The sequence below is a fragment of the Callorhinchus milii genome, unplaced genomic scaffold (genome assembly GCF_018977255.1).
Source record: "Callorhinchus milii isolate IMCB2004 unplaced genomic scaffold, IMCB_Cmil_1.0 Scaffold3, whole genome shotgun sequence".
Taxonomy (NCBI): Eukaryota; Metazoa; Chordata; class Chondrichthyes; order Chimaeriformes; family Callorhinchidae; genus Callorhinchus; species Callorhinchus milii.
The window spans coordinates 91,098,630-91,122,225 of record NW_024704744.1 but is presented as its reverse complement, the minus strand read 5'-3'; the positions used below and the strand labels follow the sequence as shown (position 1 = coordinate 91,122,225).

The 23,596-nt window shown below is 44.4% G+C and overlaps 1 protein-coding gene across 3 annotated transcripts in view; it reads left to right on the top strand.

Annotated features, from left to right (window-relative positions):
• The window catches only part of tiam2a (TIAM Rac1 associated GEF 2a), a 92,625-nt gene that overhangs the window by 63,203 nt on the left and 5,826 nt on the right, over positions 1 to 23,596 (top strand). For all 3 annotated transcript variants that reach the window (XM_042332759.1, XM_007905496.2, XM_042332758.1), the window contains exons 16-22: positions 10,563 to 10,742; positions 17,067 to 17,135; positions 17,921 to 18,046; positions 19,929 to 20,037; positions 21,458 to 21,637; positions 22,803 to 22,921; positions 23,419 to 23,527. In XM_042332759.1, the coding sequence (XP_042188693.1) occupies positions 10,563 to 10,742; positions 17,067 to 17,135; positions 17,921 to 18,046; positions 19,929 to 20,037; positions 21,458 to 21,637; positions 22,803 to 22,921; positions 23,419 to 23,527 (892 nt within the window). The remainder of the gene's footprint in view (positions 1 to 10,562; positions 10,743 to 17,066; positions 17,136 to 17,920; positions 18,047 to 19,928; positions 20,038 to 21,457; positions 21,638 to 22,802; positions 22,922 to 23,418; positions 23,528 to 23,596) is intronic.

Sequence of the window (23,596 nt, the reverse complement as noted above, 5' to 3'; positions counted from 1 at the left end):
TCGCAAGAGAGAGGACCCGGGTTTGATTCTCAGGCATGGCGAAACATTAGGCAAGTTTCCTTACACCGCACACCTCTGTTCCTTATTCCACACACCTACAAGTGGAATCTGATTGTTAGTCGATTGGCAGATCGCTTTTCCGGGTGCTCTAACCACTATAAGGTGCGATATCAAAAAGATTATTATTTTATTGTATGAAATGCAGCAGCCAAGCTCCCACCCATAGATTAATAATGATGTGCAATTCACTCTTGGGGCAGTATGTTCAGCTACTGTGGCCTTTTATGTTATAGAATTTCAATGACTGTCAAACCTGCATTGAGTGGAGTATTGACTTACAACATAAACTCGCGTTCACTTATCGTATTTGCAATAACTGGATGGTGTTAATGGGAATGAAATTGTATAACTTGGTTTGAGTTCAGTCCTCCAAAAGTGTGTGAAAGGCGCTATATCAAATGTAATTTGAATTATTAGTATAACAACAACAACTACCATTTATATAGCGCCTTTCACGTGGGGTAGGGTCCACCACTCCACCACACGCTGCCTCTGCTCAGCTGGCTCTGGCCTCCTGGTTGTCTCTCGTCCCCACCATTGGTGGCCATGCCTTCAGCCACTACACCCTGAAACTCAGGCACTCTCTCCCTTGATCCCTCCGCCTTGCCCCTCCCTTCCCACCTTCAAATCCCATCTAAAGACCTTCCTTTTTGATTGCGGTCACCTCCCCCATCCCTCTCCCCCTTGGCTCAGTGTCAGACTCCCCACTGTCAAGCGCTCTGGGACGCTATCCCACATGAAGTCGCTATATAAATGAAAGTTGTAGTAATAATAATAATTCTTTCATTTGATATAGCGCCTTATCACGTCTTCAAGACATCTCAAAGCGCTTCACAGAATACAATGGAAAATGAACTGACTGTATATTTTGTGGAGGATATTTAGGTGTTACATCGCACCTTGTTGGGACAATGCCTCAAAGGGCTTCACCCAGCTGACTGAGAGCTGGATCCCTTAACCAGCATGTTCCCTTTGTGAGCTGATTAAGGAAAGTTTCAGTGTCAGTAAATCAGGGGGGGGGGTTGTGTGTGGAGGATGATTGCGTTTGGCACAGTATCTGTACTCTAGAATAACCAAGATAAAGGTCAGGGATTAGTAAAGTGGAAGTATCCTCCATGGGAGGGAGGAGGGGAGAGGTAAACGGGGTAAGTGATCTGAACTGGCCCCAAGATGAAGTGCTTGGCAATGGAATGTTGGAATCGAGCCAGACTTCTGTGATGGTCCAGTTCCTGAGCCAGGAGAGTCCGCAGTATTCCAGGGCACTGCTGATGACAGCACAGCCCAGCCCGGCTCATTGGCAGGACCCGGAAGTGCAGACTAGTCAATGGGGGCACGGAATCATCCCACTCAACTCCTGTTAACTCTGCAAGCCAAAGCCCTAATGGGAAGGGTGATCCTAGCTGGACAAGCAGCAAGAAAGCTTGCCAGACAGCAATATCAATAGCAAGCTATTTGGTTTTAGCTGGTTGGACTCCAGCAGTTACCCCAACTCAATGAGGTCCCCAAGCCTTGGCTCTTGCCAACCTGTGCTTAATACTTTTCGGAATTAGGTAAACAGGAGAGAGTGCGCATTCCATTCCAACAATTTATTTCTGTGATTTCCATGTGTAACAACAACAACTTACATTTATATAGCGCCCCTCACACAGCGTTGTATCCCAGAGCACTTGTGTGTTGGTGGGATGCATAGAAATCTCAGCTTGGTTTGGATACTCTGAAGCATGGTGATGGGTTTCCACATGTGTCAGACACCCGGCTGAGCAAAAAAAAATTACGATTAGACTTTAATGATCTAGGATTTGCACACGGCTAAGTATCCACTATTCTTAGGTAATGTACTTACTCTCAAAGTTCCCTGGAATTGTTTCAGCACTCAACTATAACTTCCAGTTATCACAATGAGGAGGTGTTAATGGACTTTATACAACTCCATCAGGCCTTTTTCGGCTCTTGGAGAGTTATGCTAAGTGAAGAATATATTTTATATTCTCCGTAGCAGAACTTTTTGTCTGTCTGCATGTCTGTGATTTTTACAAGAGCGCAGGCTCAAAATGCCTTCCTAACCCGAAAGGTAGGGCCTCTTTTTAAAAAAAATGCTTCCATATTTAACTCTTTAAACAAACATTTATTCTATAATTGCTGCTGTACTGAAGCCTTGTGCAGATCATTAGTTTGAACTGTATGAGATATCAGTGTAGATTAGTGGGATGAAGAGAGGTTTCCTGTCACTAATAATCACTAGCAGGTGCTCTGTGATAGTAGCAGATGGCTCACCCATCTGTGGCTTTCAAGGGTTTGTGGCAAAACATTTTTTTTAAAAAAAAACTAGACTACAATTACTTAAAGGTTCTCTGACCTTATGGCATTGATTCTTTTTAATCACAGTTTAGATGTGACGCTTGCGTCTGAAACCTAGAATTAAAGTAAACGTAGCACGGTTCCACCCTTTCCTCCAAATTTGAGTCAGTGTGGGTAATAATTATACATTGCGCACTTTTGAACGTCTTGTTTTGGCATTTTATGTAGGTCAAGCTTTTGTAATTGGCATTCGTGAAGTGCCACATAAACAAAGCAGGTGTTAATAATGTAGATGATGCTGATTTTGAAACCAGTGGGGTGGCTTTGTGCTGTTCGTCCATTATATATGTTCTGCTTTTGTTTCGTAACTCATGATCGTCATGTCATGGTCCCATCTGTAATCCAATTAGTTTTCTGAGAGTCGTGACGTGAAAGGTACTGTACAAGTGTAAGCTGTTGTTGCTATTTCAATTATTGGGATCTAATTTGCAGTACTTCCTGATGGATTTATAAACAAGCAATATGTCATCAAATTTCTGATGTCGCAAACGTGCCCAGGACTGAATTTTCATCACATTTAATAATAATCCTTGCGTTTGATATAACGCCTTATCACATCTTCCAGAGTCTCAAAAGCGCTTCATAGAACATACTGTAAAGTCAATTGACTGTGAATTTTGTGGGCAAAATATTGCAGCCAATTGCGCCCAGCAGTGTCCCACAGACAGTTGTGGATTGAGTGACCAAATTATTATTTTTTGAAGGGATTATTACCCCTGGAAAAGCGATATGCCAATTCACAAACAACCGGGTTCCTACATACTAGGTAAACAGAGGCGTGTGGAGTAAGGAAACTTGCCTAAGGTTTCACCTCGTCCGGGAAGCAAACCCAGTTCCTCTCACTTGCGAGGCGAGTGCTCTAACCAATACACTACAGGACTCCAATAAATCATAATTGGACATCTGAATTTTCAGGTTAAAACCTGTTACTTTCACATCACAAGAATAAAGCTGCTTCAGATGTTTGTGCTGTTCTGTACGCACACAGACAGAGCACCTGTCGCTTTACATAAAGCTTGTGAAGTAGTTATATAGGAGCACCCTGTGGGAATCAGATGGTTTCTTGAGAGCCTGCTGCTGTACAGATGGAACTTTATTAAACACCCAAACACTGACATGATCGGGAGGAATGCTGAAGAGTAAAATAAAGGTGGGGGTTGGGGGGATATTTGTATTTTTAGTTGAGGTAACAGTGTGCATTGAGGCAATGATGATAATAATCCTTCCATTTGATTTAGTGCCTTATCAAAGCGCTTCAAAGTGCTTCACAGAATATACCGTAAAGTGAATTGACTGTATATTTTTATGGGTGAAACATGGCAGCCAATTGCACACAGTAGTGTTCCACAAACAGTCGTGGATTGAAGTGACCAAATTATTACTGCTAATCAACTAACAACCGGGTTCCTACTTACTCGTGGTAAACAAAGGCGTGTGGAGTAAGGAAACTTGCCTAACGTTTCACTCTGCCTGGGAATCAAACTCGGGTCCTCTCACTTGTGAGACGAGTGCTCTAACCAATAAGTTACATGACTCCACAGTGAATGAATAAATAATTGCAGGTATCAGCAGGCAGCGCAACAGTGATGTGTACAGTGCTACGCCCTGAGAAACTGCACATTTGTGAAGCTCAGTAAACAGAGGAGCGAGAGAGAGAAAACTAATCCAGTGTAGACTTGTCTGAATCTTGCTGTTAGCTTTGCTGATGACTCTGAAATCTGGCCAAGACGGCAGTAACATGGTTAGCAATTGTATCCCATCCATCCAATAAATTGTGGAGTCCTGTAGCATTGCTTGCCATTGATATCTGGAAAGTTTTCCCATTGGTTGTCTAGCTAGGACCTGCATAGTATTAACTAATCCATTTACATAGACCGTTGATGTAGAGTTGGCCTGGTGCCAAGAGGCTTATAGAAATAGTCTCATTGACGTGCATTGCAACTCATGGTGACACAGTGGATTCGGCGTTTTGATTTATAATAATAAGAACATTGATTTTACATCATGGCATCTCCAAATCGTTGGACATTTTCCAGTACTATTTACTCCTAAATTCTGTATAATGCAGGCACATGACTGTAAATGAGTTACACTTGCAATCCCCTTGAGACACCTCGATCTAGTGTTGCACAAAGCATTTCCTACACTACCCTGACAGGACTCAATGAATGATGTGTGGCAGTCTACCAACCTTTTGGAAATTGAATTGAATAAACTAGAGCTGACCCGAGCCCCCTCACCCCCTCCCTCCCCTTTCCTCCCTCCCCCCAAACCCTCCTCCGCTCTGTCCTCTTTCTCCATACCCCTCACCTTCTATCCCCACTTGAACCTCCCACAACCTCCCTCTGTTCCAGCCTGGAAATCCTCACGGGCTCACCGTGGCACTTGGCGTTGGCTGTCCAGCAGCAGCCACACCGACTGCCCCATTCTCCACCACACTCGCCAGCCACCCCGGACACAGACCCAGGGAGCCAACCTCTCCTCCCTCATCCCCATTCCCCCACCCCTGCCTCACAACCGGGACCCCCCTCCCTCCCCATACACTCTTCTGTCAACCGCTCCATCCACATCAGACTACAAAATGTCCGCTCCCTCTGCAACAAGGTCCTGGTCATCAACGATCTCATTCTTGATTTAGCTTTGACATCATGGCCTTAACGGAAACCTGGCTTACCCCAAGCGACATATTCCCCCTCACGGAGGTCACACCACCCGGCTACACCTCCCACCACATCCCTCGCCCCAACCGCCATGGTGTTGGTGTAGCCCTTATCTCAAGGACACCACTTGCCCTATCCCCCTACTCCTCTGGCTCTTTCCCCTCTTTTAAACACCTCACTCTCTCCCACCCCTCCTATCTCTCACTCAAAATCCTCCTCCTCTACCAGCCCCCTAAAACCTTCATCTCCGATATTTCTACCCTATTAACATCTCTCTGCCTCTGCTCTGATTGCCTCACATCCTGGGCGACTTCAACCTGCACTTCACCCACTTCTGCTCCATCTCCTCAGACTTCTCCTCCCTGCTCTCCCTCCACATCAACTCCGCCACTCACAGTCACGGCCACCCACTCAATTTGGTGATCACCCAGGGCCTCAGTGTCTCGGATGTCACCATTACCGACAAGGCCATCTCCGATCACCACTTCATCTCCTTCACCACCTCCACCCCCCCTCCCTACCTCCACCAGACCCACCACCATCTTCTACCGCCCCTGGAAGAAGTTACCCCCACAATCCCTAACCACTGCCTTGGAGTCCTCTGAACTCTTCTCCCTCTGGCCTTCATTCCTCTTCTGCTCTCACCCTCCTCCACAACACCCTCTCCGCCACACTCTTGCCCCCATCACCTCCAGTACTGTCTTTTACTCTCGCTCCTCCCCCTGGTTCACCACCCACCTCCGCTCACTGAAGAGCCAGGTGCGGGCTGCTGAACACACCTGCCTCAAATCTGGCCTAACGGTCCACCGACAAATCTGGCTGGACCTCCTCAAAATCTAACGCTCCACTATAGCCTCAGCCAAGTCGTCCTTCTACTCCAGGATAATTCTGGAGGTGAAGAACAATCTCAGCTTCTGTTCCCTACCACATCCCAACTCCTCCGTCCCGCCCGCCACCCCGTGCAGGTCACCTCCTCCAACCTTCACTGCGAGGAGATGCTGGATTTCCTTGAATCCAAAATCAAGGGAATCCGCTCCGCGGTCACTGCTTCTCCAACTTCCACCCACCCCTTCCTTCCCACACTCCGACTCCTACCCATCCTCTCCTACACACCTTCGAACCCGTTTTCCCACCCTCTGTCACCAACCTCATCCTGCCCCTGAAGCCCACCACCTGCTCCCTTGACCCCATCCCCACTCCACTCCTTATCTCCCAGCTCCACCTCCTTGCCCCACTTCTCACAGACATCATCAACCTGTCCCTTTCCTCTGGCTCTGTTCCCATTCTCCTAAAAACTGCCACCATCACTCCCACCTTAAAAAAACCCTCCCTTGATGCATCGCAGCTATCAAGCTACCGGCCCATCTCCAGCCTCCCCTTCCTGTCCAAGGTCCTTGAAAGAGTCGTCGCCTCCCAGCTGCGCTCTTTCCTCTCCACCCATTCATTATTCGAACCCCTTCAGTCGGGTTTCCGTGCTGCCCATAGCACAGAAACTGCCCGGGTCAAGGTCACTAATGACATCTTGACCATCTGCGACCAGGGCTCCCTCTGCCTCCTCGTCCTCCCAGCCGCATTCGATACGGTCGACCACGCGATCCTCCTCCACCGCTTGTCCTCCCACCTCAACCTTCAAGGCCCTGTCCTTGAGTGCTTTAGGTCGTACCTCTCCCACCGTCTTCATTTTGTTTCCACAAACGGCTTTTCCTCCATCCCCCGCACTGTCTCGTGTGGTGTCCCTCAGGGCTCTGTTCTCGGTCCCCTCCTCTTCACCCTCTATATGCTCCCCCTCGGTGACATCATCCGCTGGCACAAAACTGAGGCCCTCCTGTTGGATCGCATCAGCGCCTCCGCACCTCAGGCGCTGACAGCATCAGTATCCAAGGCTGCACTCTCCACCTCTCAAAGCCAGTCAGGAACCTCGGTGTTCTGTTTGACCCTGAGCTGTCCTTTCTTCCTCATATCTGCGCCACAACTGGCACCGCCTTCCATCACCTCCGGAATATCGCCAGACTACGGCACTACCTCACCCCTCACGCTGCTGAAACTCTGGTCCACGCCTTTATCACCTCAAGGCTGGACTACGGGAACTCTCTCCTCGTCGGCCTTCCCGGCCCTCCCTCCACACTGTAGGTCATTCAGAACTCTGCAGCTCGTGTACTGTCCCGCACCAGGCTTCGCAACCACATTACTTCCACCCTCGCTCACCTCCACTGGCTCCCCATCCCCCAGAGGATCGATTTCAAGATCCTCATCCTCACCTACAAGGCCATTCACGGCCTTGCTCCCTCCTACCTCTCCGACCTACTATCCCCCTATTTACCTGCCCGTACCCTCCGTTCCTCTGGCTCCGGTCTGCTCCATATCCCCCACCCCAACCGCCCTACCATCGGTGGCCGGGCCTTCAGCCTCTCAGCCCCCAGGCTCTGGAACTCCATCCCCCAGTGCCTTCGTCTTGCTTCCTCCCTTTCCTCCTTCAAGGCCGGTCTCAAGACCCTTCTCTTTGACTGTGCCTTCAGCTCCCCTCTTGACTCTCTACCCCCTCCTCGCTCCTTCCCTCCCCTCACCCTGACCATTACCCCCTGCTCGGTCCCGACCCAACTGTCCAACGCCTTGGGATGTCCTCCCGACGTGAAAGGCGCTCTATAAATGAAATCTTGTTGTTGTAGGGCTATTTTCTCTAGAGTACAAAAGAATTAGGGGAGATCTTATTGAAACATGTAAGATTCTTAAAGAGTTGGATAAAGTAGACACTGAGGCACTGTTTCCCCTGGTAGGAGAATCTATAACTAGGGGTCACAGTCTTAAAATTAAGGGTCAGCCTTTTAGAACAGAGTTGAGGAAACATTTCTTCACTACCCCAGAAGGCAGTAGATGCTCAGTCCTTGAACATCATCAAGGCTGAGACTGATAGATTTTTTAAAAAATAAAGGGATTAGGGGCTATGGGGATAGGGCAGATAATTAAAATTAGGTCTGAAGATCAGCCATGGTCTTATCGAATGGTGGGGCAGGCTCGAGGGGCCGAATGGCCTACTCATGCTCCTAATTCTTATGCTCTTATAATTGAGCTTGATACAGCGCCTTATCACGTTGTCGAGCCCACTCAAAGCACTTCATCTCAACTCACACTCTGGAGTCCGCAAGTCTTGGCTCTTGCCAACCTGCGCCTAATACTCTCCGGAATTAGGTAAACAGGAGAGAGTTCGCATTCCATTCCAACAATCTATCTCTGGGATTTCCATGTATAGGTGGGATGCTTGCAATTCTCAACTTGGTTTGGATAATCTTGAGCGCAGTGATGGGTTTCCGTATGTGTCAGACACCTGGCTGAGCAAAAAACAAACTCTATTCCCTTCTCTCTCTTATGTGCATCAGGTTTCATACAACCAGTGTTTTGGTAGCATATGCTGCAGTGTGTGTGTTGTGTGAATGTCAGTATAGAGTTTCCTCACTAGCTGTGTGATTTGTGAACTGGCCAACACAAAAGAAATGTATCAAGAATGTTGTACTGATTCCTACCCCTGGCACTACTATAGGACAGTGAATAATAATCCTTGCATTTGACATAGCACTTTACAGGTCGGGAGCGTGTTTCAAAGTGCTTCAAAGGAATATACTGTAAAGTATAGTCTATTTGTAGCACCTGTCACCTCCCCAGCTCTCCGACCTGCTTTCTCCCCTACCCACTACCTCTGCTCGACTGGAGTAAATATATTTAGGTAATTCCATTCAGTTCAGAAACACCAACGGGAATGCGCCCAAAATATATATTTTCCCCACCCCACTTTTTATTTAATTTCATATTATACTAGCTTAATGGTTAGAGAACTCACCTCGCAAGCGAGAGGACCTGGGTTCAATTCTTGGGCAGGATGAAACATTAGGCAAGTTTCCTTAATCCACACGCCTCTGTTTACCTGGGAACCCAGTTGTTAGTCGATTGGTTGAATGCTTTTCCGGCAATAATAATCCCTCTCTCCCCCCCGCCCCTCAAAAATAATAATAATTTTATAACTTAATCCACGACTGTTTGTGGGACACTGCTGTGCGCAATTGGCTGTCACGTTTCGCCCACAAAATATATAGTTAGTTAACTTTACAGTATATTCTGTGAAGCGCTTTGAAATATCTTGAAGACATGATGAGGCACTATATCAAATGCAAGGATTATTATTATTGTACCCTATGCTGGGTGTTCAGTGAAGAGCACAGGTGGTTATATTGCACACACTGTACCTGCTCCCAAGGGCGGTCGGAGAAGGTGTGGTGTCTGACTAGTTTTCTCTACACACACCAAGCACTTGATGCAGTAAATTGTCTTTGTTACTGAACTTCAACCCAATGTGGATATTTAGAGGCTGGGGCCAGGTATTCTTCCTCCAGTATTTCATGCGGAGACATCCGAGCGATTCAACTACTTTTTGAAAGCAAATGTCGTTATGAATTTCAAAATGTCCATCGGAAAATTGTAGCAGGTAATTCAAGTAGCTTTCCTGGGTCTGACCCAGAAACCTTTTGAGGTCAGCTACTTGTGTTGCACTCCATTGCAGATTAAACGTCTCAGCGGAAAAAAACAAAGGTGGCTTTGAATGAAGAGGGGATGTAATGTGAAAGGCTGTTGGTTGGGTTCTGCAGTCAGACGTCCATCTGGTGTCCTTGCGGTTGCTTTCGCCTCGATAAACGAAGAGTGCTCCTAAGGCTCAGTGTCATGTTTATCGTGCGCATCGGCGGAGATGTTACTAATTTGACTGTGTTCCCTCTTCAAGCAAAGTAAGGCCAGACCGGAATCTAGAGCAGTAAAGTTCTAATTGACTTAAATAATAATAATCCTTGCATTTGATATTGCGCCTTATCACGTTATTGAGTCATCTCAAGGCGCTTCACAGGATATAACGTGAAGCGGATTGACTTGTGCATTTTGTGGGCGAACCACTACGCTATGGGACTTACATGAGTAAGTGCTTGTATTTACAATAGTAATAATTTGATATCAGCGCTTTTCATGTCAGGAGGACATCTTCAAGTACTTCACAGGATTTAAGTGGAGTCCTGTACCTTAATGGTTAGAGCACTCGCCTCACAAGCGAGAGGAACTGGGTTTGATTTCCGTCAGGGTGAAACGTTGGGCAAGTTTTCCTTAAACTACACTCTGCCTCTGATTACCTAGCAGTAAATAGGAACCTGGTTGTTAGTCGATTGGCGGAGCGCTTTTCCAGGGATGATAATTCCTTCAAAAAGTAAAATAATAATTGGGTCACTCAATCCACGACTGTCTGTGGGTCACTGCTATGCACAATTGGCTGCTGCAATGAATACAGTGGATTAATTTTACAATATATTCTGTGAAGCGCTTTGAGACGTCTCGAAGATGTGATGAGGCATTATATTAAATGCTATTATATCATTTACTGGGCAAAAATGTGGTCGATTTGTGTCTGGCAAGTTGCTTTGTGGTTTACGCAACATTCTTTTCTTCCCCCCCCAGAGCACAGAGCAGGTTAGCACCTTGTGCAGAAGTCTACATGAGCTGCAGCCGTCCGGTATGGACAGACAGAAGGATAATCCCGATCAGCCTGTGAGAGCTCTGGCGCGGCACCTCTCTGATGTAGAGAGGCTTCGGAAAGTCATCCAGGAATTGGTGGACACCGAGGAATCCTACGTGAAGGTGAGTGTGTATGTGAACATTGTGTCCTTTGTGCTGAATTGATTAAAGCGCTATGAGACGTCTCAACGACGTGATAAGGCGCTATATCAAATGCAAGGATTATTATATTATGAATTCAGATTAGGCGATTGAGGTTATATTTAATTTGCCTGAAAATCAATCGTGTACAGTTAATCATCATCAAGTCAGCCTAGCATAAATATAAGACAAAATATGCAGATGCTGGAAATCTGAAATAAAAACAGAGGTCTCTGGGAACACTCAGCGGGTCAGGCAGCATCTATGGAGAAAGGAAAGTGAGTTAATGTTTCAGGTCGATGACTTTTCAACAGGGTTCTGACGAAAGGTCATCGACCTGAACTGTTAACTCACTTTCCTCTCTCCATAGATGTTGCCTTGACCATCTTTCATATCTTTTCAGTTCTTTCACCAATTATGTTTACTTCATATTGGAAAGGATGCGGGGCGGTGGGGAGGAAGAGGAGAGATTGCTTTAAAAGAGGAGTGATAGAAGAAATGTTTTTCATGCAGAACTGATTACAACATGTCTCTAGTGGCTAAGACCAAAGATTGAAAAGGGAATTGGATATTTGAAGAGGAACAATAATAAAAGAGTGAGGGGAAAGAGCAGGGAATAGGGAGATTAAGTTAAATGGCTCTGTGGAGAAGATTGCAGGAGCATAGTGGATCTTGGAGCATAGTGGTTAGAGCATTCGCCTCACAAGCGAGAGGAACCGGGTTCAATTCCTGGGCAGTTAGGCAAAACGTTAGGCAAGTTTCCTTACTGCGCACACCTCTGTTTACCTAGCAGTAAGTAAGATCCCCTCGCTTTTCCGGGGGTAATAAACCCTTCAAAAATTAATAATAATTTGGTCACTCAATCCACAACTGTTTGTGGGACGCTGCTGTACACAATTGGCTGCCATGATTCTCCCACAAAATATACATGCAATTCACTTTACAGTATATTCTGTGAAGCGTTTTGAGATGTCTCAAAGACGTGATTAGGTGTTATATCAAATGCAAGGATTATTATTATTAACTCTATATTCCTCTCACTGGAGTAGCTTTCACTGCATTTCCTTTCATTCCTAATTTTAAAATGCATCTTTTCTCTTGTCACACCAGTATCTCCCATCGTTCACTCTCTTTATATTTCTATTGAATGAATTAACTGCACTTGTTTTCCCTAAATTCGCCTGTTTTAATCTGCCTCCTCAGATTTGTTTCCTCAGAGTTTGCAATTCAGATGATTACGTCCATATTTGTGTTCCTTGAAGCACAATAGTCTGCACCCAATTTGCTTTCCATTGTTTTTCGCGCCAGGAGTTTGTTCCCACTATGATTAATCACTGTTGTTACCTCTCCTCTCGCAATGCCCAGTTGCCCTCCTCGCTGTTTCATGGGCGTTTTATTTTAAACTTTTTGAAACTTATTTTCTTAAAGAAAAAATCTTAAGAACTTTGGCGACTCTGATTGGTCATTAACCCATTTTGTCATTAGGAGTCCTGTAGCTCAGTGGTTAGAGCATTCGCCTCGCAAGCGAGAGGACCTGGGTTCGATTCCCAGGCAAGGTGGAATGTTGGGCAAATTTCCTTAGTCCACACACCTCTGTTTACCAAACAAGTAAGATTCCAATTGTCAGTCGATTGGTGACTGCTTTTCCATGGGTAAATAAATCTCTTCCAAATAAACAATAATATTTCGGTCACTCAATCCACGACTGTCTGTGGGGCACTGCTGTGAGCAATTGGCTGCCGTGTTTCAGCCAAGGAATATACAGTCAATTCACTTTACAGTATATTCTGTGAAGTGGTTTGAAACGTCTCGAAGACGTGATAAGGAGCTATATCAAATGCAAGGATTATTATTATGACCTTATGCTGATCTACATTGTGAGCATTTCTGCATTGTTTCCACTCTTCTCTCTCCCTCCCTCCTCCCATAGAAACATCCATAGTTTCCCACCATAGATCAGGAACTTGCAACACAGGTGTCGTATGTCTTTTGATCAGCCGGATGTCTGACACTGATACTAAAGTAAAAACAGAAATCACTGGGCTAGGCATAGGCAGCAGGTCAGGCAGCATCTATGAAGAGAGAAAAGTGAGTTAACGTTTCCTTTTATTGGAACTGGGGGATGTTGGAATGGAGCAGATTATAAAAACAAGCAGAGAAGGGGGTGGGGAAAGAAGAGCAAAGGGAAACATTAAGTGAACAGGAGATACTGAAGTTCAATATAGATAAGTGCAAGACACTGCTTATATATATTTCACATTCTTTTATAAATTTATAAATCTATATATTTTTGTCCACAAAATACACAGTCACTACACTTTACAGTATATCCTGTCAAGCTCTTTGAGACGAAATGCAAATGCAAGGATTATTATTATATATAGAAGGTAAAAATAGGAGGGACATGAATTTCTTGACAGGGATAAAACATGCCAAGCGGATGCTGAAAAGACGTTGGAGTATCAGTTGAGTCATTGCTCACTGCATCAAAACAGTGTGAGGCAGCAATAAACAAGGCAAACAGGATGCTTAGGTTATATTGTTAATCAGTTGAATTCAGATCCCTAGACGCCCTAGTTAGGCTGTGGTTGTGGGCAGTGTGCTAATATATTAGCAGTATGTGATGGGTTGTTTTCAAATCCCTTCATACCTTTGCACCTCCCTACCTCTCCGACCTCCTGTTGGTCCCTCATCCCCTCCTCTCTGCAATTGGTGGTCGTGCCTTCAGCCGCTGTGCCCCGAAACTCTGGAACTCTCTCCCTCAATCCCTCCCCCTTGCCTCCTCCGTCCCCACCTTCACATATTCCCTAAAGACCTTCCTTTTTGATTGTGACTCAGGGTCGAACTCTGCTACTGTGAAGCGCTCCGGGACGCTATCCCACGTGAAGTGCGCTATATAAATGCAAATTGTTGTTGTCCTGTCGGCAGTATAGAACCAACCACTGATTAATCCATTGTCTCTACCAATCCTTTGCACAAAACCAAGGAACTTAGGAATTGCAGATCACAGTGGTAGCAACAACCACAACGACAACTTGCATTTATATAGTGCCCATCATGCAGGATAGCGTCCCGGAGCACTTAAATCAGAACAAGGCATTTCTGAGCCAGTTCAGTGAGAGGGTTGAGAACCGGCCACTCTGACTGCAATATTGCATTTGAATTTCTATAGTGCCAAACCATCTCGAAAGTGCTTCACAAATGATTACTGTCAAATGTTCAATGATTGGTTATAAAGAAATGTGCCAGTAAGATCCGCAAATGGCCATAAAGTGAAGGATCCTCTTCAACTGTGCCTACAGCCACTTCCCTTCACCCCCCCACCCCCAGCTATGTTTGGTGTATCACCTATTGAGCCGTTGTACTACCTGAAGAGCACTGTATAAACACAAGATGTTGTTGATCCGTTTTTCTGGAAGTCTGTTGGGTCGTTGCTGTCAGCATCTCATCAATAGACTTCAGCAGCGCTTGCCCAGAATAAACTTTTGGGACTATGAGCTCAAGGCCCTGAATTGAGGCTCAAACCCACAACCTCCTAACCCAGAGTAGAGAAGCTCTAAAACATACTGAAGCTGTTCAAACTATTAATGTGATTTTATTTGGAGTCCTTTAGCTCAGTGGTTAGAGCACTCGCCTTGCAAGCGATAGGACCAGGGTTCAATTCCCATGCGGGTTTCCTTGCTCCACACACCTCTGTTTACCTGATAGTAAGTAGGAACAAGTTGTTAATCAATTGCCAGATCGCGTTTCCAGGGATAATAATCCCTTCTAAGTAAATAAATAATAATTTGGTCACTCAATCCACAACTGTTTGTGGGTCACTGCTGTGAGCAATTGGCTGCTGCTTTTTGAAGACATCATCAGGCACTATATCAAATGCAAGAATTATTATTATTACTCACTCTCTCTTGAGCATTGTGTAATTCCAAATAAAGTTTGTAATGTGGAGGTTTGTGTCCCATTTACAAGGATAGGATCTCACTGAGTGTTCTCCCTGCATTTTGGGATGGTTAACTAATCGTGATCCTGGTATTAATCATAGTCACGGTAATATAATAATAATAATAATCCTTGCATTTGATATAGCGCTTTTCACGTCTTCTCGACGTCTTAAAGCACTTCACAGACCAAACTGTAAAGTGAATTGATCGTATATTTGTGGGTGAAACACGACAGCCAATTGCGCACAGCAGTGTCCCACAAACAGTTGTGGTTTGAAAATGATCAATTTATTATTGTTTTTGGAGGGATTATTATTAGGCGTGTGGAGTAAGGAAACTTGCTCAAGGTTTCGCCCTGCCTGGAATTGAACCAAGGTGTCTGCAAGGTGAGTGCTCTAACCACTGAGCTACAGGACCCCACGGTACTAAATAAACCCTGTATTAAATAATGTAGGAACATTCTGCACCCCAATGGAAACCAAATCAATTGAATTTTCAGTTTATTTAAAGACCCTGACATCTCACAAACAGATTTTTTTCTTATTTACTTTTAATAAATCTATTTTAGATTTAGAGCAAGCTCATTTTGCAGATGTCAAAATAGAAACCGAGTTAAAACCATGTAAATGTAGTAATAATAATAATCCTTGCATTTGATTCAGTGCCTTATCATGTCTTCGAAGTGTCTCAAAGTGCTTCACAGAATATGCTGTAAAGTGAATTGACTGTATATTTTGTGGGCGCATCGCAGCAGCCATTTGCCCACAGCAGTGTCCCACAAATAGTTGTGGATTGAGTGAACAAATAATTATCATTTTTTAAGGAATTATTACCCCTGGGAAAGCAATCCACCAATCTACTAAAAAATGGGTTCCTACTTACTGTTAGGTAAACAGAGGAGTGTGAAGCAAGGAAACTTGCCAACATTTCGCCCTGCTGGGAATCTAACCTAGGTCGTCTCATTTGCGAGGCGAGTGCTCTAAGCACTAAGCTATAGGATTCCATGTAAGGCACAATAGGAGGCCATTTGACCGGTTGTGTTAATGTTGTTGTTTGCATCTCCAGTGAAGCCTTCAGCAACAACTAAACAATGTCACTCCTTTTAACTTTGTGAGAACTTCTCAAAGCGCTTTACAAAGAATGAGTGGGAGACCGAGCTGGGGGGCAGGTGACAAAAAGTGGAGTCAAAGAGATTGGCCTTCAGCAAGATTTCCGAGCTGAGAGGGAAGAGATGAGGCAGATAGAATTTTGGGAGAAAGTTGTAGAAGACTGAACAGATGGCTTGCCATTTGATAATGGAGCTAGGAGGAGGAGGCGGGCTTGAAGCAGGCCAGAATTGGCAGAGCCAAGGGGGTGATTGGAGGGTAGGATTGTAGGAAGTCCCAGAGATAGGGTGGGCTAAGGCTGTGGAGGGATTTGAAGATGAGAATAAGGATCTTTGAAGTAAGTTCGCTGGACAATATTCCCCAGAGAATAGAGTTCAAAACCCCTGTCATCAAAGCCCTCCACGGCCTTGTTACTTCCAACCTCTGTGACCTGCTAACCCTATATCAACCTGTCCGCTCCTTTGGCTCAGCAGGTTCCGGCCCTTCCCATTCCAGGCTCGTGGAGCCTGGTGAGAGAGAGGATACCAGCTGCAGAGTTCTATATGGTCTAGAGTCTGTGGAAGGTGGAGCTGTGGAGACTGGTGAGAAGGGCATTGGAAAACTCAAGTCGAGTCCACCTGTCCTCGTCCCAGTTCTGCATTGGTAGTTGATTCTTGAGATGGTTCAGCAGCAGTCCTTACTTTACAAAAGGCAAAACACTGCAGGTGCTGGAAATTTGAAATAAAAACAGGAGTTGCTGGGAACACTCAGCAGCCAGCATGTATGGAGAGAGGAAAGTGGGTTAACATTTCATGTCAATGATCTTTTGTCCTTATTAATAATAATCCCTTCAAAAAAAAATTATAATTTGATCAAAATATACAAGTTGGGCAATCAGCATTTCTGGTCTAAAGACCTTCCTCTTCAACTGTGCCTTCGGCGATCCTCCAACCCCCACCTCTCCTGACTCAGCTCTGGTCCAAAAAACCCTGACAGTCCAGCGTCCTGGGATGTCTTTTCGACGTAAAGGGTGCGATAATTTGTTGTGTAATTTGTTGATGTTGTTGTTCTCACATTTACCTAATGCCACTCTTTCTGAGAAAGCAGTGTGAGTGGGAAACCTGTTAAAAATGTTTAACAGCACAATAAGAGTGAAGTGCCTGGCGTGTGTAATGTCACACATTGTGCAGTCCAGGCGCTGAACACAAAGATGACAAAGATTATGTTGGGTCATTTGACAGTGTTTCAATAATACTACATATGTCTTCTTTCTTTTGAAGGATTTGAGCTGCCTTTTTGAGGTGTACCTGGATCCCTTACAGAATGAGACTTTCCTGACACAAGATGAGGTATGAAATCTGAACTCAGGAGTGCCAAGTGGCTTTTGTTTGACTATTTTTCACTTTGACTGAAGCTGACACCACAATTGCAGGCAGATACACTGCAAAGGCTGGGCATGTGGAGTCCTGTAGCTCAGTGGTTAAAGCACTCGTCATTACAAACGAGAGGACCTGGGTTTAATTTCTGGGGCAAGGCAAAACATTGGGCAAGTTTCCTTACTCCACACACCTCTGTTTACATAGCAGTAAGTAGGAACCCGTTTGGTAATTGATTGGCGGATTGCTTTTCAGAGCTAAAAATTTTTTAAAAAAATAATAAAAAATAATTTGGTCACCCAATCCACGACTGCTGTGTTTCACCCACAGTCAATTCACTTTACAGAATATTCTATGAAGCGCTTTGAGACGTGATAAGGAGCTATATCAAATGCAAGGTTTATTATTATACAATATATATAATGTTCTTCGTGCTGTTTACAGTTCAACACCTGGGTAAGATCCGGTGTCTCATCCTTGCAGATTGTTAGTATTTGTTGCACTATCCTGGATGGATTACTTGTTTTCATCCAAATCGGGTTTCCAAGGTTGATTTCGTGTTTTTGTTGAAGTTGCTGTTCTTGCCACAAGCCAAAATCTGCTGTCTATTAAAACTGTACTCCAGCTCCCAGCGCAATCTCAATGAAGCATTCATGCATCCTGGAATCAAGAAGGTCATGTTTCCTGTGCTTGTGATACATGGACATATGATGGTAATGAATTTTTTTTCCTCTCCCTCTCTTTACATCCCGTTACAGATGGAGTCGCTGTTTGGGAGCCTGCCAGAAATGCTTCAGTTTCAGAAGATGTTTCTCCAGACCCTAGAGGAGGGCATTGCCTTATCACCGGATTTTAGCAAACTGGAAACTCCGTCCCAGTTTAAAGTGAGAGTTTTAATTCCTTCCTAGGGCAAGGCAGATTGAAGTGGAGTCCTGTAGTTTAGTGGTTAGAGCACTCGCCTCGCATGCAAGAGGACCTGGGTTCAATTCCTGGGCAGGGCGAAACATTGGGCAAGTTTCCTTGCCGGAGCTTGCTGAGTGGTGTGAGCGGACAGGTTGATATGGGGTTAGCAGATCACAGAGGTAGGGAGGAGCAAGGACGTGGAGGGATTTATAGATGAGGATGAGGATTTTGAACCCTATCCTCTGGGGGATGGGAAGCCAGTGGAGCCAGATCAAGGTGATAGGGTCACAGAACCTGATGCAGGAAAGGTCACAAGCTGCAGAGTTCTGGATGATCTGCAGCTTGTGGAGATAAAACTTGGGAAGGCCGACAAACAGGGAGTACAACCAAACAATACTTTTGGATGAACCAAGACATCAGATTTAGAATTCCAAAGAGCAATTTCAGGACAGACATCAAGTTCAGAATAGGCACCAGAGGGTAATTAAGGATTGGAACACGTTACTACGAAGGGCAGTTGAGACCAGGTTACTGGACCCATTTTTTAAAAAAAAGCTTGATGCTGTAATGGGAAGATGATAAGGTGGGTATTCACCTCCCCTCTCTTTCCAGCTCAGCGTCAAACCAAACTGTGGTTAAGCGCTGCAAGAACTCTAACTGTGTGAAGGTCACTATATAAATGCAAGTCGTTGTTGTATTGAGTCCTGTAGCTCAGTGGCTAGAGCACTTGCCTGGCAAGCGAGTGGACCTGGGTTTGATTCCTGGGCATAGAGAAACGTTAGGCAAGTTTCCTTACTCCACACGCCTCTGTTTACATTGCAGTAAGTAGGAACCTGGTTGTTAGTCGATTGGCAGATTGCTTTCTGGGGGAAATAATCCCTTAAATAATAATAATTTAGTCACTCAGTGCACGACTGTTTGTGGGACACTGCTGTGCGCAATTGGCTGCCGCGTTTCGCCCACAAAATATACATGCAATTAACTTTACCGTATATTCTGTGAAGCGCTTTGAGACGTCTCGAAGATGTGATAAGGCGCTATATCAAATGGAAGGATTACTATTATTATTACTGGTTGCTTGTACTCCTTGTTTGTCGGCCTTCCCAAGTCATATCTCCACAAGCTGCAGATCATCCAGAACTGTATAGCTTGTGTCCTTTTCTGCACCAGGTTCTGTGACCCTATCATCTCAACCTGGTTCCCCATCCCCCAGAGGATGGGGTTCAAAATCCTTGTCTCTTGCGATCAAATTTTGAGAGCCCACTAGAAAAAGGATAATTATCACATGTTAACGTCACCTCCTGTGATACAAAAATACTGCCCAATGGGCTTCATAACATTAAAATTTATAGAACAAATATTTTTGTAGCCTTTGAATCCTGCTATTTATACTGTTTAGCAATTTGGATTAAAAGTGTTATTTACATTTATTGCAAAAACCTTGATATCAAAATAAATATTTCCCATGAGTTTTCATGCACCAGGCAAAGTTGAAGTATGATGAAATTTTTATTTTTGTTCAGAAGTCAACTTTTCATTTATTACCTCTTGCTCTCCTTTTTCCCTGAAGTAAGTCTCGGGCTGGGAGCACAAACTTGAGATTGGCAATGAAACTCTCGCTTTTCTGGGGATAATAATGCATTAAAAAATTAATAATAATTTGGTCATTCAATCCACAACTGTTTGTGGGACACTGCTGTGCACAATTGGCTGCTGTAATTCGCCCACAAAATATACATTCAGTTGACTTTACAGTATATTCTGTGAAACTTTGAGACATCAAATGCAAGGATTATTATTATTTATTTTATAAGCAATGAGGTTGTATCCATAAAAATGACTGTGTGTCATCTCCATTTTCAGAAGCTACTGTTTTCACTGGGTGGTTCATTCCTCTATTACGCCGACCACTTTAAACTCTACAGTGGTTTCTGTGCAAATCACACCAAGGCTCAGAAAGTCCTAGAAAGAGGTGAGTCATTGAAAATAAACATGGAAGCTTTGAGATGTTCAATCTGTGCTTCATTAAACAAGCCAGGCTATGCTACAAGTCAAAACACAAGTTGCTGGGAACACCCAGCAGATCAGGCAGCATCTTTGGAGAGAGAAAAGTGAGTTTCAGGTCGATGACCTTTCGTCAGACCTGAGACGTTACCCCACTTTCCTCTCTCCATAGATGCTGCCTGAGCTGCTGGGTGTAACCAGAAACTTCTGTTTTTGTTTCAGACTTCCAGCCTTATCACTTTATTTTCTTCTCCCATCCCCTCTCCTCTTTAATTAATTAATCTTTACTGGATTAGCCCTACACCATCTTTTTCCGCCTTTGAAAAAAGCTTCCACTCCCACCCCTCCCCCTTCTCGAGTCCCTTACAAACTCCCTCTCTTCCTCAGACCTTTTCTCCCTCACACATTCTGGGACATCATCCTCTGTGGGGGCGTTATATAAATGCATGTTGTTATTGTTGTAGAACAACAAAGAGCAGGGACCAAAGCTGAGATCGTCTGCTTCAGTATGTTTCATTCTAAGCAGTGCCTTTGCCAAGCCATTGGAGAAATAGGATCATTTCCAATAGAATTCTTTTTTGACCACAATTTTGCAGGTTTTCTATTCAATTCTAGCAACTCTGCCAGAGATGCTCATAAGAACTCATAAGTTGTGAATTCAAACTCATCGTGAACTTGCTCGGTGGAAGACCAAGATCCATCTAGTTTGCCTTCCATCATTCTGGCAGTCGCTTGACATGTTATGTCCCAAACTATATATTGTATCCCCAAATAGTATTTTCTAGCAGAAATCTATCTAATTTGTTCTTGAAACATTTTCTACTTCCACCGTCTCCTGAGAGAGCCTGTTCCATAAGCTAACTACTCGCTCACTGAAGTAGTGTTTCCGCAGATTTGTTCTGAATTTACCTCTCTTCACAAGCAGTGCCCTCTGGTTTCTATTGTTCAGTACACGATAAAACAGCTTATCATGGTCTACATTATCTATTCCCTCCAGAATCTTAAAGACCGTAATCATATCACCCTCAACCTTCTCTTCTTCAGTGTGAACATGGCCAGTTTACCTAATCACTCCTCCTAGTCCAGTCCTTCCATCCTCTCAATCTCAGAGGGTTACCCTCCTCTCGACTCTCTACCCCCTCCTCGCTCCCTCCCTTCCCTCCCCCTGACCATTTCCCCCTTGCTCGGGTCCTGACCAACTGTACAGCGCCTTGGGATGTCCTCCCGACGTGAAAAGTGCTCAATAAATGGAATCTTGTTGTTGTTGTATCCTCTCAATCACTGCAATATCTATTTCTATGTCTTGGCTTTCTCTTCCAAACTCTCAGCTAAATAGTCTCTTCCTACTTGTGCCTCTAAAATTAATATAAATTCTCTTCAAAACCCAGCTAAAACAGACAAAGCTTTCAAAGAATTTTTGGATGTGCGGAATCCCACGAAGCAACATTCCTTTACGTTGGAATCGTATCTGATCAAACCTGTCCAGAGAGTGTTGAAGTACCCACTGCTGCTGAAAGAATTGGTATCTCTGACCGATCCAGAGAGTGAAGAGCACTACCATCTAACAGGTCAGTACTTGAATTTAGGTTGATAAGGCGCTGTATCATACACATAGATGTTATAATAAAGGGCAACTTAGACTTGCCCCCAGGTGGGATACAGTGGCACAGATATGACAGGCCAAATAATCACCTCTTTCCACCAGTGAAAATCTCTGTTTCTATGGGGAGTCCTGTAGCTTAGTGGTTACCGCCTCACAAGCGAGATGACACAGGTTCAATTTCCCGGACTGGGCAAAGCCTTAGGCAAGTTTCATTACTCCGCACGCCTTTGTTTTCCTAGCAGTAAGTAGGAATCTGGTTGTTAGTCGATTGGCGGATTGCTTTCCGGGTTTAATAATCCCTTCAAAATGTATAACTTAGTCACTCAACTGTTTGTGCGCTATTGGCTGCTGTGTTTCGTCCAGAAAATATACAATCAATCGACTTTATAGTATATTCTGTGAAGCGCTTTGAGACGTCTCGAAGACATAAGACACTATATCAAATGCAAGGATTATTATTGTATTGTTATTACATTGTCTTTGCTAAAGCTGTTTTTGAGTGTTGATTATTTACAGGAGATTGTGGTGTTTTGCTTCTGCACAAATAATCTGTTCCTTGCTAATAAAATGAATACTGAAACACATTCTGCCAAAAGGCTTTGCGTTGAGTGTCCCATAAACAGTCAGGAAGTGAATGTACAATACTATCTTGGAGGTGAGGTGGGGGTTGTTGGTACGGAGACCCTTTTCTTTTTAAATGGTGCCAAGGGATTTTTGACGTGCATCTAAACAGGCTGACGAGACCTTAGTTTACTGTCATATCTGTTAGACGGACTGTATTGGAGTATCAGCCGAGAACATTGAGTTCCGGGGCCCGTTGGGCGCACATGCTTGTGGCTGCTGACAACAACCAAAAGATTACATTTGTATAGCGTCTTTCACGTCGGGGAGTATTTTGTATTTTGTGTGGTTTGCACTGATTTCTTTCCGCGAACGAGCTGGTCCCATTTAGTCGGACTAATGGGTTTGCTGGTCATCTGTGATTGAGGGTGGGGTGGGAGGAGATGGTATAGTGGATGTTCTAAAAACATGAGATCAGATGGGTCGAAAGGCCTTCTTCGTCCAAACCTATCGTCTGATCTTGCGACTGTGATGCGTGTCTGACGTCTTGTCGATGTCTTCACTTTCAGAGGCACTAAAAGCGATGGAGAAAGTGGCCAGTCACATCAACGAGATGCAGAAAGTCTACGAGGATTATGGAACAGTTTTTGATCAGCTGGTGGCTGAACAACCCGGAACTAAGAAAGAGGTAAAAGTCAGCTACACATCTTATCTTTTCGCTGGTCATAATTTGTTGGGATTGGTAAATGTTAAGAAAAGGGAATCATAGAATCTTACAACACAAAAGGAGGCCATTTGGCCCATCATGCCGGTGCTGACTCTTTGAAAGAGCTACCAACTAGTTCCACTCCCCCGCTCTTACCCCATAGCCCTGTACATTTCTCCTTTTAAGTACCTATCTAATTCCCTTACGAAAGCTATTATCGAATCTGCTTTCACCACCCTCTGAGGCAGTTCATTCCAGACCATAACTGTGGGTAAAAAACAATTCTCCTTGTTTCCCCTCTGGTTCTTTTACCAATTATATTAATGTTATATTAATGTTTAAAGAAATGTGGATAATCCTTTAATTATCATTCTATGTTGAGTGGATTATGTTATAAATTTGTAAGAATTTCTGTATGTCGAATGTGTCTCAAAAGCATTTTCAATTCTCTAGCTAAAATGTTTTCAATCATATTTCAGGTTACAGAGCTTTCAATGGGAGAACTCTTACTGTATTCTTCAGTCACCTGGTTAAACCCCTTCCCATCTCTGAGTCGAATGAGGAAGGAGCCTGAACTAACAATCTTTGGTAAGTGCATTAATGAGGGGCGGGTGGGGGTATGAGATGAGGGATTTTTCACTACTTCATTTAGTTTTA